The sequence below is a fragment of the Hemiscyllium ocellatum genome, chromosome 19, assembly GCF_020745735.1.
Source record: "Hemiscyllium ocellatum isolate sHemOce1 chromosome 19, sHemOce1.pat.X.cur, whole genome shotgun sequence".
Classification (NCBI taxonomy): Eukaryota; Metazoa; Chordata; class Chondrichthyes; order Orectolobiformes; family Hemiscylliidae; genus Hemiscyllium; species Hemiscyllium ocellatum.
The window spans coordinates 5,675,615-5,690,437 of NC_083419.1; the positions used below are offsets into that span (position 1 = coordinate 5,675,615).

A 14,823-nucleotide genomic window follows, 5' to 3' on the forward strand; every position below is an offset into this window, starting at 1 on the left:
CTTTTTCTCAGTTTGTATCTTGAGAGTTGTGAGGCGTTTATCTTGGAATATTCACACAATTGTGATCTTAGGCTTCCCCCCCACCAACACACATAAAATAAACTCCATAAACACTCTGGACACACAAATTGGTTTAAAATCTTTGTTCTGGGAAGTCTGGGCCTGGTAATTTTTTAAATCCATTAAGCAAAATTGACCGATATCTATATGCCATTAGTTTAAATAATCAAACAATGATGTATAAATCACGCATTTTTAATCATTGTTTAGTATCCATTTTTGCCATTTTACACCACTGAGAGGTACCTTTTGAATCTGTATACATTGAATTAACTGTATGAGTAAAACCAGATTTACAGCAATGGTTTGAGCATGAGAGGTCAGCGGTGTAGGTTTGAACATATAGTTTATTTCTCTGCTGCAGCGTTCAATTTTTTTTAAGTTGAAACAATCATGATAAATATTTGTATATGATTTTGACTTTGGCAAATAATAAAATCTCACTAAAGTAATCTATCAAATTAGGTTAATAAAATTGTTCTTATTTAAATGGAGTAATATTGATAACATCTAATGATTGAAACCACCACAGTTTGACCTGAAAGACAAAAAATTTAAATTTGTTTCAGAAATAAAGAAAGTATTATTTAATTTCTGCAATATCAATAAATATGATACTGTCACTCTTGACAGTGAATGGGTTGCAATCTACTGTGTAGTTCATCGTGTACCAAGTGCAGTGACATTTTGTCATAATCATTTAATAAATAACTTGAGTTTATTAATAATTTGAGATAGATTATCTGATCAAGTCTAACTGGTGTAACTTCGCCTTGGTGACTTTTTGCTTGTAGTTTGATGGATTTTCTCATTTTGTTTTACAGAATTGTCAGTGTTAACAATTTTGTGTAAAATGTAATTGCTTTAAATAATTGTTTTGATGCAAATGAATTGACGGATAGAATAATGTAAATAAAACATTTAAGAGTGTATAGCCTATGCAAAAAGGGCTCTAAGCATCTGTCAGTGTGCTGCATTCACTCCAACAACCCTTGCTACTGGGACTGTCAAAATTTGTTGAGTCTCTTGAAATTGAATTGGGAGGCATCTATGATAATGGGATGCCACTCATATCTGCAAGGATGCAAAATCCTTGTTGCTTCCATTCTAAATGAAACAATATTCACTGCTGGATCTTTGTGGAGTTTGGCTGGTGATCTTGGGTTGGATCATCATGCAACTGGTCTGACTGAAGGTATGCTTTCACTAGCCAGCTAACTCTTCTCTCTGAAGGTCTAGGTCCACACTGGGAATGTTCATCCAGAGTCCCTTGATATGCCATGGGATAGACAGAGCATCCACTCTCTTACAAGACATTACTAGATAGTTTGCCATTCCAAGTGCAGCACGGTGCACCAGGGACCCAGGATCAATTCCACCTTTGGGCGACTGTGTTGAGTTTGCACGTTCTGCGCATGTCTGGATGGGTTTCCTCTGGGTGCTCCGGTTTCCTCCCACAGTCCAAATGTCTGCAGATTAAGTGGATTGGCTATGCTAAATTGCCCATAGTGTCCAGAGGTATGCAAGTTAGATGGATAAGCCATGGGAAATGCAGGGTTATAGGAATGGGATTGTGTCTGGATGGGATGGTCTTCAGATGGTCAGTGTGGTCTGGATGGGCCAGATGGCCTGCTTCCTTACTGCAGAGAGTGGTAAGGGTGTGGAATGCCATACCTGCTAATGTAGTCAACTCAGCCACATTAGGTAAAAACAGTGACTGCAGATGCTGGAAACCAGATTCTGGATTAGTGGTGCTGGAAGAGCACAGCAGTTCAGGCAGCATCCAAAGTGCAGCGAAATTGACGTTTCGGGCAAAAGCCCTTCATCAGGAATAAAGGCAGAGAGTCTGAAGCATGGAGAGATAAGCCAGAGGAGGGTGGGGGTGGGGAGAAAGTAGCATAGAGTACAATGGGTAAGTGGGGGAGGGGATGAAGGTGATAGGTCATGGAGGAGAGGGTGGAGTGGATAGGTGGAAAAGAAGCTAGGCAGGCTGGACAAGTCATGGGGATAGTCCTGAGCTGGAAGTTTGGAACTAGAGTGAGGTGGGGGAAGGGGAAATGAGGAAACTGTTGAAGTCCACATTGATGCCCTGGGGTTGAAGTGTTCCGAGGCGGAAGATGAGGCGTTCTTCCTCCAGACGTCTGGTGGTGAGGGAGCGGCGGTGAAGGAGGCCCAGGACCTCCATGTCCTCAGCAGAGTGGGAGGGGGTATTGAAATGTTGGGCCACAGGGCGGTGTGGTTGATTGGTGCGGGTGTCCTGGAGATGTTCCCTAAAACGTTCTGCTAGGAAGTGCCCAGTCTCCCCAATGTAGAGGAGACCGCATAGGGAGCAACGGATACAATAAATGATATTAGTGGATGTGCAGGTAAAACTTTGATTGATGTGGAAGGCTCCGTTAGGGCCTTGGATAGAAGTGAGGGAGGAGGTGTGGGCACAGGTTTTACAGTTCCTGCGGTGGCAGGAGAAAGTGCCAGGATGGGAGGGTGGGTTGTAGGGCGGTGTGGACCTGACCAGGTAGTCACGGAGGGAACGGTCTTTGCGGAAGATGGAAAGGCGTGAGGAGGGAAATATATCCCTGGTGGTAGGGTCTTTTTGGAGGTGGCAGAAATGTTGGCGGATGATTTGGTTTAAGCGAAGATTTGTGGGGTGGAAGGTGAGCACCAGGGGCGTTCTGTCCTTGTTAAGGTTGGAGGGGTGGGGTCTGAGGGCGGAGGTGCGGGATGTGGACGAAATGCGTTGGAGGGCATCTTTATCCATGTAGGGAGATTTAAACAACCACATGGATAAGCACATGGATGACTTTGGGATAGTGTAGGGGGATGAGCTGAGAATAATTCACAGGTCGGCGTAACATCGAGGGCTGAATGGCCTGTTCTGTGCTGTATTGTTCTATGTTTTATGTTCTAAGATCTACAACCTTTTTTTTGTCAGAATATAGTTGAATACAAGCATTAGTTTCTATTCCTTCCTATCTAGAAGCCAACTTCCCTCCTGGTAGAAAGCCAAGAATCAAAAACACAATCCATACAGAGGAAAACAATAGGGAAGGGGGGTCAGAGGAGGGGAGTGGTGGGTGGAGACTAAATCAAATTAGTATTGTTGGGTGAGGTTATGCCCACAGTGGTTCCCCCCAGGTTTTATAACAAACATTCACCATGGAAGCCTTCAAGGCCAGTAGTGGACAATGTCAGCTCCCTCTCTGAGGGCAAACAAGCACAAATGTAGCTGCGAACAGAGACAGGCAGTGGGGAGTTACAATCCACTCCATGGCCCACTGCCCAGACCTGTTGATAGCCATTTAGGCCAGGCTGAGGAGCAGGTCCACGAGGTGATTCTGTGACCTTCCCACTCGCTTTCACACCAGTTGCTCAAAGATCAGGAATGTTGGTCCAATCCAATCAAAAGGGCAATGGAAAGTTTTATTGAAATAAAGGAAAAAGGTGTGCGTCCTCCCTCAACCAAGTATATGTGATGTACCAAGTCCAGACCACCACAGCTAAAGCCCAGCACTTATTTTTGTCTGGCTCAATTAAGAATGAGCCTAAATCTAGTTATTTTTATTGACCTATTGTACATGTTATGAGGTATTTGGGGCAGGTGGAACTTAAACCCAGAGCTTCTTGTCTAGGGGTAGAGACTCTATCAGTACACCATAAGGCCCTGATTGAAACCCAACTTTTTATTTTGATTTTAGAAACCCACCACTAAGTTAATCAATCATCTGATTAACCAAACCAAAATCCAGCTCTTGAAAAACAAATCAACCTGTTCACCTATGTAACAACGCACCTCAGGAGCAGGTGAAAGTTGAACCTCTGGCTCAGAGACACGGACACTGCCATTGCACCACAAGAGCCGTAGAAACCCATTTTTTAAAGAGAGTTATAGAGTCATGCCTCACTGAAACAGACCCTTCAGTCTAACGAGTCTACGCTGACCATGTTCCAAACTAAACCAGTCCCACCTGGCTGCACTTGCCCCATATCCCTCCAAACATTTGTTATTCATTAACTTATCCAATTTTTTTTAATGCTGTAATTGTACCTGCATTCACCACTTCCTCTAGAAGTTCATTCCACACACGAATCATTCTATTAAAAAAAAATGCCCCTCATCTTTTTAAATCTTCCTCCTCTCAACTTAAAAATATATCCCTTAGTCTTGAAATCTCCTACCCAAGGGAAACGACACAAACCATTCACCTTATCTATACCCCTCATTATTTTAGAATCCTCTATAAGGTCACCCCTCAACCTCCTTAGCTCCAGTGAAAAAGTCCCACCTATTCAGCTCTTCTCTTTACAACTCAAACCTTCCATACCCAGCCAAATCCTGGTAAATCTCTCTTGAAGCCTCTCCAGCTTAATAATATCCTTCCTGTAACAGGGAGAGCAGAACTGGACATAGCATTCCAGAAGAGGCCTTGTACAATCTCAACATAACATCTCGACTCCTATACTCAGATATCTGAGCAATGAAGGCAAGCATGCTAAACACCTTCTTAACAACCAATTCTATCTGTGGTGCAAACTTCAAAGTAATATATATCTGAACCCCTACACCTCTCTGTTCTACAACACAGCCCAAGGCCCTGCTTTTAATTGCTTAGGCCTTGCCTTTCTTTGTTTTAACAAAATTCTACATCTTGCATTTATCCAAGTTAAACTCCATTTGCTACTCTTCATCCCATTAACCCAGGCCTCCTGGCTCAGAGATAAGGACACTACTCCCACATACAAGAGCTCTAAAGAACATTAACCTGGGTCTCCAGATTACTGGTCTAGGTATATTACCACTACGCTACCATCTTCCCTCTAGAAACACAGCTCTTAAATTTGTGATTTTTGAGAAGATTTGTAGCCTCATGCTGAGGTTCAGGTTGTAAGTTTGCTAGCTGAGCTAGCAGGTTTGTTTTCAGATGTTTCGTCACCATGCTAGGTGTTCTGTCCCACTTTCTATTTGTGTGTCTTGGTCTGTAAATAGGTGATATCATTTCTGTTTCTTTTTCTTAGAGATTCGCAAATGGGGTCCAAATTGATGTGTTTATTGATGGAGTTCCAGTTTGAGTGCCAGGCCTCTAGAAATTCCTGTCCATGTCTCCGTTTAGCCTGTCCCAGGATGGGTGTGTTGTCCCAGTAAAAGTAGTGTGCTCCTTTGCCTGTATGTAAGGGTATTACTGATAGTGGGCCATGTCTTTTGGTGGCTAGTTGGTGTTCGTGTATTCTAGTGGCTAGTTTTTTTGCCTGTCTGTCCGATGTAGTGTGTTACAGTCTTTGCAGGGTATTTTGTAAATGACACTTGTTTGCTGCTTGTTGGTACAGGGTCATTTAGGTTCATCAGCCGCTGTTTCAATGTGTTGGTAGGTTTGTGGGCTGCCATGATGCTAAGGGGTCAGAGTAGCTAGATAGTCACCTTCGCAATGTCTTTGATGTATGGTACTGTGGCTAGAGTCTCTGGGCATGTTGTGTCTGCTTATTTGGGTTTGTTGTTTAGGAATCAGCAGACTGTGTTTATTGGGTACTCATTCTTCTTGAATATAGATATTTTTCTTATGCTTCTAGTTCCTGGTTACTGCAGTGTGTTGTGGGCTGTTTTAAATAATGTCCTGGTGCAGCTCCGTTTGTGGGTGTTGGGATGATTGTTCCTGTAGTTAAGTATCTGGTCTGTGTGTGTTGTTTTCCTGTAGACACTGATCTGCAGTTCTCCATTAACTGTTCGTTCCACTGTGACATCTCGGAAGGAGAGTCTGTTGTTGTTCTCCTCCTCTTTTGTGAATTTTATGCCTGTCCGGATATTGTTAATGATGTTGTAGGTTTCCTCTAATTTGTTCCAGTTTGTGATGACAAAGGTGTCATCCATGTAGCGGACCGAAAGTTTGGGTTGGATCGTGAGGAGGGCTGTTCTTTTGAGTCTCTGAATTACGGTTTCTACTAAGAACCCTGATATCAGTGATCCCATGGGTATTCCGTTAATTTGTTTGTAGATCTTGTTATTGAACCTACCAACAAACACATCAATTTGGACCCCATTTACCAACCTCTGAGAAAAAGAACCGGAAATGATATCACCAGCCTTAAGAGACCAAGAGACATACATATAACATAGAAAGCGGGACATAACACCAGAGCTTCACCGGAGGCTCACTGATGATGTTACCTAGTATGGCGATTAAATGGCTGAGAACAAACCTGCCAGCTCAGTGAGCAAACTTACGACCACAACTGCTAAACACAAACCTGCTATCAATAAATTTTGAAGCAGTCTGATTTACCATTTGGGTTCTTGAGATGTAATGATAGTGTCCCTACCTGGGTCAAGGGACCATTGTTCAAGACTCATTTGCTCCACAACATGCAATAACTTATGTGAACAGATTGATTTGGAAAATATCTCCTGATTTTCCATTAATGTATTTCCAACGTGGTCAGGAGAACTTGACATATTTGCATCCTGACTGATTTACTGGTCATTGTAGCCAGTTACTACCGAGGTTACAATAGGGGTTTTCCAGGAGAGCGATGTGTACAGAGGAACCTCAATTTTTCGAAGGACACGGGCGGAGAGTATTTCATTCGGTTAATTGAATGCTGGATAACATAGTTTAGCCAAGCATTGGGTCCTTGGCGATTTTTCAGGATCAGCCGATATTTGGATCATCGAATGCTGACTAATCGAGGTTCTTCTGTATTCTGATTTGTCTTCTCCCCAGCAGAAAGTGATCTTCCTAACATTTTAGCAAACCAGCTGTGACATGGGACTGATAGATTCATACACAGTTGTACAATGATGAGCGTTCTGCACTGTACCATTGTCCTGCCTGTTTCAGTTTTTATTGGTATTTAGATATTGGATTATTCAGATGAGTGGAAAACATTAGCTCCCAAAGAAAGTGACTGTCATTAGAGATGTTATTGTATCAGTGTGTTTGTGTATAATTATTGACCTTATATCACTGTAATATAACATTTTAGTGCAACCTTTGGTGTCCTTGCATGCCACATTTCCCACAAAATGAGCTCTCTATGTACTCCATTAAAACCATATATTGAAATGACAAAATTTCTTAGGACTGTTAATAAACATTCTTGACCACGGGGAAGCAGAAACGTGGCCACGGGCAAAATGGGAAAACAGAACAAATAATTCTCTGAGCAATTATTTAATATTTGTTTCCATTTTGTCTCAATGAAGGTCACAGATATGATGCTGCAAGACGATTTATATCCTGGTTGGGGAAAGACTGCTCGAGCCTTCTGGAAAAAAGGGTATAACAGGGTTGTCTTGTTCTGGTAAGGCTGAACCGCCATTTTATCCAGTGTATTATTTAGAAGCACTATACTTCTGATCCAACATAAAGATATTTTCCTTGATTCTCAGAATTGAAGTTTTTTTTTTGAAATTGTTCATTTTAACTATCATTGCACTGTTTGATCCAACATCAATGTAATTATAATTGCAGAAAGAACTTGAAATAATTTATTTTATGCAATGTCATTATCTCCATATTACAAGTCCTAAATAATTGTACAGATATAGATTCCCAATACTCTTCATACAGCAACAATATTAACTTTTATAGAGGATTTACTTTCATGGAAACTAGGCTTGACACATCGACTTGCTGATTTGTATCATAGTCAGAAGAAGAATTTGAATTTACTAATCATGGACTAAAATTAACTTCTATGCTAAACCGTGTTTGATCTAATATTGATCTGAGCTACACAGTTTTACTTTGCAGCAAGATGCAATAAGTTTCCTTTGAAAGATATTTGGTCTTTTAACTTCAAAGACAAGCAAAAGGAACCAAATTGGGTATGAAAAATTAATATTTAGTTTTAAGTTGAAGAAATGTCCACTTTGAATCGATTTTGAATAGAAATGTAGAGTTTGAAGGGAATCAAAATTCACACCTGAATCCCCATACCTGAACACGCCGAGAAAATCACCTGCTGCATGTTCAGGGACGATGAACCTGCACTTGTGAATATTGCTGGTCAGCAGGGGGCCACTCCAGGTGTGGCTGTTTAGGGATGGGCTTTTTTCCCACAGTTCTGGGACAGAGTGAGAGTGGGGAATGGGTTTTAAACCATCTGCAGATGGGAAGGAAGGGTGTTGCTCCTAATAGACAAGGGGCACAGTCCAATAAAAGCAACCCCTTTCTCTTTGCCATTTTAAGCTGAAAGAAATTGTGAATCTTATTCCTGTGGGCATTGTAATACTAGAGCCAATTGAGCTTTAATTATTTACTCACATAACATGTGGTGTGCTGCTGATTTTGCTTCCTGCCCACCCTGTATTATGGGGGTGAGCTCAGGTGCTTGGGAAGCTAAAAATCCTCCATATATTACATGCCTGGCTACCCAAAACACATCTGATGGGGGTGTGAAATATCCAGCATGTGAATGGTTGGTAAATCTGGTGCAGAGTGGGTATCAACACTGCGGTCGGCCACAAACTGTACGCCATGTATGTTTATGGTGGTCAGTTTAGTTTTGGCACAGAGGTAACTGAGGTGAAAGAACCTTCCACCTCAGTGGGAGTTAATACTCTCACTTAGAGGGCAGTTGATCTTTGCTGATAAATAGGTAGTGCTGTCAGGTAGACTATAAGTATTATGAGAGCTATCATACAATTTTGTTTGACACCAACGCATCTGTTTCAGATCTCCCACTGAAGATAGTTGCAATCATATGATTAGGAAGCAGTTGTAGGAGCGTGATGAAGTTTCTTGGCCATCCAAGCTCCATTCCCTCCCAATTCTCCTGCTGTATGCAGATCTCTAAGGTCTGTGTGTGGCAGTGGCTTCCAGAAACGGAAACCCGCGTGGACCTAAGGGGAGACCCAACACTGACTGAAGGCCAGCACGGACTCACCTTTATCTTCTCTGCTTGGAAGGATTGCACAATTCTGAACCTTTTATTTCTTTACCTTTCCTTACCTAAGATGGTGCAGTAAGCGGCAACTTTGGAATCTTCTCACTGTACTCACATGAGCACCTGTGACAATAAACTTAATTCTAATCCCCAAGTAGTTGCGCAAGGGAATGTTGCATCCAAATTTCTGGCGAAGTTTTCACAGAGCCTTGCAATTTACTGACTTTAAATGCTTTGTCTGGTCGATGAATGCAAGGTCTCTGGAATATGCTAAACATTTAACATACCTTAGAAACCACATCTCTCAAAAGGCCACCATTTACACGGAATCTAACATAATATCAGCTGTATCTGCTCAGCCTCCTGCAAACTGTCACAGCAGGTGTTTGACAACAAAGACCTTCACAAGTCAAAAATATCCGAATGTACAGAGTAGTTGGCGTCACACTCCTGACCTACAGTGGCACATGGATTGTGTGTCAGTAACACAAGAACATGACTGACTTTCTGCTAGCAATCCTCAGTATATTTCAGATTCAACAGGAGGACAATTGATCAAACCTTGATGTCTGCTGGAGTTGTCCGTTGCTGAAGAGAATTGTTAGTTGAGGCAGCAGTTTCCACAGTCAGAATCATGACTTTCATGCTCATGACAGCTAGATAAGATAATGAAGTGTCTCACAAAAATCATAGTGGAAAAGAGAAAACTTGTTATTTAGTTAAGTGGAGAAGGGAAAATCTGATCCCACCATAATCAAAGCTTTTTAAGTAATTTTCATTACATATTATACATTTAGGCACACTGAAATTATAAGTGCAACTAACCTCCTTTAGATAAATGGCTGTAAATTTGATTTATTTGTTGTATCTGAATACAAAATACAGTGAAAGGTGTCACCACTCTCTGGTGCCATCTTAAAACACAAAAAAACCATAGAATATAAAAGCAAAAAGATGAAGAAATAAAGAAAAAGTGTCCAATTTTATGCTGCTCCTTGTTAAGCCCCCTTAACCATGCTGCTGCTCCTGGAACGAAAGTCACTACTCTTCAGCGCCTACACAGAGACCCTCGCCATTATGAATCCGCAATGGACTTCATCCATGCGCAAGTGCCACCGATGTCGCCAGGTACCACATCACCTAAACTCAATTCCACCATGAGTCGGATTCTGGCCCACCTCGCCAGTGCAGCCATTGCTGATGTTACCGTGTCTCTGTACTAGGCCCAAACCTGCCTCTGTCTCCATGAATCTGCACCAGGCGCAGATGCTGCTGGGAACCCCACAAATTTGCCTCTGCCAACACCACAAGTTTGCACTGTTAGGCCCATTTGCCGTCGCGACAGAGCTCTTCAAGAGTTAAGTAAAGTAAAATAAAAGATAAAAAAACTGGAGAGGGGAAAAAATTTTTAAAAAGAGCAGATGAAGCAGACAAGCCCTGGGTTGAGAAGTCCTACTTCACTAACTTACCAGAAGATTGGTAGAGAGATGCCCACATCCTGTCAGGAAGCGTGATTGAAGAACAAAGGGTATAAACAGATAACCTCATGAAAGGACACCGGAATACAGATAGCATTGTGAGGGAGCATTTGCGAAACACAATTTTGTCATTATGACCTTGTGAAAATAGTCACAGCTTCACAAGGGAACAGACAGCACGGAGTCAGTATGATGCAGTTGGCAAACATCTGGAGAGGGGAATAACAGTGAGAGGAGAGGTGGCAAGTGCTGATGTCAGTGTTGTATGTAATCTTCGTAATACGCAATGTATAAATATCCTGTACTTTGGGAGGGGAGTGTCTTGGAGTCTGTCTTCAGATACCTATACCAGACTATGTGGTGAGGACCTCTGGATTTGTTGTTGAATACCAGACTAACATTTCTCTTTAAAATCTCTCTCCAACAATGTCCATTTTGAAGCCAGCTCTACAAATATTCAGGCAAAGCTGAGAAACCAACTAGGATGGTTTGGATATTGTACCTCGATGGCTGAAGAGTGCCTCTCCACCTGGCCTCATCTTCCCAACTCTCCAAGGGCAGCTTTCCAAGGCCAGGGAAAGGAAATGCTTATTACCTGTCATTCAGTCTGGTGACAACTTGTCCATCAGACTACCTCCTGTCATGAGATCAAATGTCTTAATGAACAACAACAGCATAGAACAGGAAAAAGGCTTTTTTTGCTGTGTAGTGCTAGCGTCTATACCTCTGACCCAGGAGACCCAAGTACAAGTCCCACTAGAGGTGTGTAATAACAGATTGATTAGAAAATAAAAACTAGGAAAGGTAGAGCTCTTGTGGCACAATGGTCGTGTTCCTATCTTGGAAGACCCAGGTTCAAGTCTGTCATGCTCCAGAGGGGCATAATCCCATATGTATACAGATTGATTCAAAAATATCTAGAAGGAGAAAAACATTAATGGTAGGGGATTGAGTAGTGTTGTAGAACAGATGGGCCAAGGAATTCAGGTCCATAATGCTTTGAAGTTTGTGTCACGTATAGAGTCATAGAGAAATAGAGATGTATAGCACGGAAACAGACACTTCGGTCCAACCTATCCATGCCGACCAGATATACTAACCCAATCTAGTCCCACCTGCCAGCACCCTGCCCATATCCCTCCAAACCCTTCCTATTCATATACCCATCCAAATGCCTTTTAAATGTTGCAATTGTAGCAGCCTCCATCACTTCGTCTGGCAGCTCATTCCATGCACGTACCACCCTCTGTGTGAAAAAGTTGCCCTTAGGTCTCTTTTATATCTTTCCCCTCTCACCCTAAACCTATGCCCTCTAGTTCTGGATCTCCCTGACCCTAGGGAAAAGACTTTGTCTATTTATCCTATCCATGCCCCTCATCATTTTGTAAACCTCTAGAAAGTCACCCTTCAGCCTCCAATGCTCCAGAGAAAACAGCCCAGCCTGTTCAGCCTTTCCCTATCGCTCAAATCCTCCAACCCTGGCAACATCATTGTAAAACTTTTCTGAACCCTTTCAAGTTTCACAACATCTTTCCAATACGAAGGAGACCAGAATTGCACACAACATTCCAACAGTGGCCTAACCAATGTCCTGTACAGTCGCAACATGGCATCCCAACTCCTGTACTCAATACTCTGACCAATAAAGGAAAGCATACCAAACGCCGCCTTCACTATCCTATCTACCTGCAACTCAACTTTCAAGGAGCTATGAACCTGCACTCCAAGGTTTCTTTGTTCAGCAACACCCCCTAGGACCTTACCATGAAGTGTATAAGTCCTGCTAAGATTTGCTTTCCCAAAATGTAGCACCTCGCATTTATTTGAATTAAACTCCATCTGCCACTTCTCAGCCCATTGGCCCTTCTGGTCCAGATCCTGTTGTAATCTGAGGTAACTCTCTTCACTGTCCACTACATCTCCCATTTTTTGTATCATCTGCAAACTTACTAACTGTACCTGTTATGCTCACATCCAAATCATTTCTGTAAATGACAAAAAGTAGAGGGGCCAGCACCAATCCTTGTGACACTCCATTGGTCACAGGCCTCCAGTCTGAGAAACAACCCTTCACCACCACCCTCTGTCTTCTACCTTTGAGCCAGTTCTGTATCCAAATGGCTAGTTCTCCCTGTATTCCATGAGATCTAACCTTGGTAATCAGTATCCCATGGGGAACCTTGTCGAACACCTCACTGACATCCATATAGATCACATCTACTGCTCTGCCTTCATCAATCCTCTTTGTTACTTCCTCAAAAAACTCAATCAAGTTTGTGAGACATGATTTCCCACACACAAAGCCATACTGACTATCCCTAATCAGTCCTTGCCTTTCCAAATACATGTACATCCTGTCCCTCAGGATTCCCTCCAACTTGCCCACCACTGAGGTTAGGCTCGCTGGTCTATAGTTCCCTGGCTTGTCCTTACCACCCTTCTTGAACAGTGGCACCATGTTAGCCAACTTCCAGTCTTCCATCACCTCACCTGTGACTATTGATGATACAAATAGCTCAACAAGAGGCCCAGCAATCACTTCTCTAGCCTTCCACAGAGATCTAGGGTACACCTGATCGGTCCCTGGGGATTTATCCACCTTTAACCATTTCAAGACATCCAGCACTTCCTCCTGTGTAATCTGTGCATTTTGCAAGATGTTACCATCTATTTCCCTTCAGTCTATATCTTCCATATCCTTTTCCACAGTAAATACTGATGCAAAATATTCATTTAGTATCTCCCCCATTTTCTGTGGCTCCACACAAAGGCTGCCTTGCTGATTTTTGATCAGCACCGGCACCACTCCCCACCTCCTCCTCCGCGACATTGATGACTGCATTGGCGCCACCTCGTGCTTCCTGAGGCGGTTCAGCAATTCATTAACTTCACCAACACATTCCACTGTGACCTTAAATTTAACCTGGCCCATCTCTGACACCGCTTCCCCTTCCTGGACCTCTTCATCTCCATTAATGATGATCAATTTGACACTGACATTTTTTACAAAGACAATGACTCCCACAGCTACCTGGATTACACCTCTTCCCACCCTACCTCCTGCAAAAATGCCATCCCGTATTCCCAATTCCTCTGCCTCTGCCGTGTCTGCTCCCAGGAGGACCAGTTCCACCACAGAACACACCAGATGGCCGCCTCCTTTAGAAACTGCAATTTCCCTTCCCACATGGTTAAAGATGCCCTCCAATGCATCTCGTCCACATCCCGGACCTCCGCCCTCAGACCCCACCCCTCCAACCGTAACAAGGACAGAACGCCCCTGGTGCTCTCCTTCTACTCTACCAACCTTTGCATAATCCAAATCATCCGCCGACATTTCCGCCACCTCCAAACGGACCCCACCACCAGGGATATATTTCCCTCCCCACCCATTTCCGCCTTCTGCAAAGACATTCCCTCCATGACTACCTGGTCAGGTCCACGCCCCCCCTACAACCCACCCTCCCATCCTGGCACCTTCCCCTGCCACCACAGGAATTGCAAAACCTGTGCCCATACCACCTCCCTTACCTCTATCCAAGGCCCTAAAGGAGCCTTCCACATCCATCAAAGTTTTACCTGCACATCCACCAATATCATTTATTGTATCTATTGCTCCCGATGCGGTCTCCTCTACATTGGGGAGACTGGGCACCTCCTAGCAGAGCGCTTTAGGGAACATCTCCGGGACACCCACACCAATCAACCACATTGCCCTGTGGCCCAACATTTCAACTCCTGCTCCCACTCTGCCAAGGACATGGAGGTCCTGGGCCTCCTTTACTGCCGCTCCCTCACCACCAGACGCCTGGAGGAAGAACGCCTCATCTTCTTCCTCAGAGCACTTCAACCCCAGGGCATCAATGTGGACTTCACCGGTTTCCTCATTTCCCCTTCCCCCACCTCACCCCAGTTCCAAACTTCCAGCTCAGCACTGTCACCATGACTTGTCCTACCTGCCTATCTTCTTTTCCACCTACCCACTCCACCCTCCCCCCTGACCTATCACCTTCATCCCTCCCCCACTCACATATTATACTCTATGCTACTTTCTCCCCACCCCCACCCTCCTCTCATTTATCTCTCCACGCTTCAGGCACTCTGCCTGTATTCCTGATGAAGGGCTTTTGCCCGAAACATCAATTTTACTGCTCCTCGGATGCTGCCTGACCTGCTGTGCTTTTCCAGCACCACTCTAATCTAGACTCTGGTTTCCAGCATCTGCAGTCATTGTTCTTACCTGGTTGATCTTTGAGGGGTCCGATTCCCTCCCTAGTTACCCTTTTGTCCTTAATATATTTGTAAAAACCCTTTGGATTCTTCTTAATTTTATTTGCCAAAGCTATTTTGTGTCCCCCTTTTGCCCTCCTGATTTCCCTCTTAAATCTACTCCTACTTCCTTTATACT

The 14,823-nt window shown here is 43.4% G+C and overlaps 1 protein-coding gene across 4 annotated transcripts in view; it reads left to right on the top strand.

The window, feature by feature from the left end:
* Window positions 1-14,823, top strand: part of tmem117 (transmembrane protein 117) — a 365,044-nt gene that overhangs the window by 231,335 nt on the left and 118,886 nt on the right. For all 4 annotated transcript variants that reach the window (XM_060839212.1, XM_060839213.1, XM_060839215.1 and 1 more), the window contains one exon: window positions 7,253-7,350. In XM_060839212.1, coding sequence (XP_060695195.1) covers window positions 7,253-7,350 — 98 coding nt within the window. The remainder of the gene's footprint in view (window positions 1-7,252; window positions 7,351-14,823) is intronic.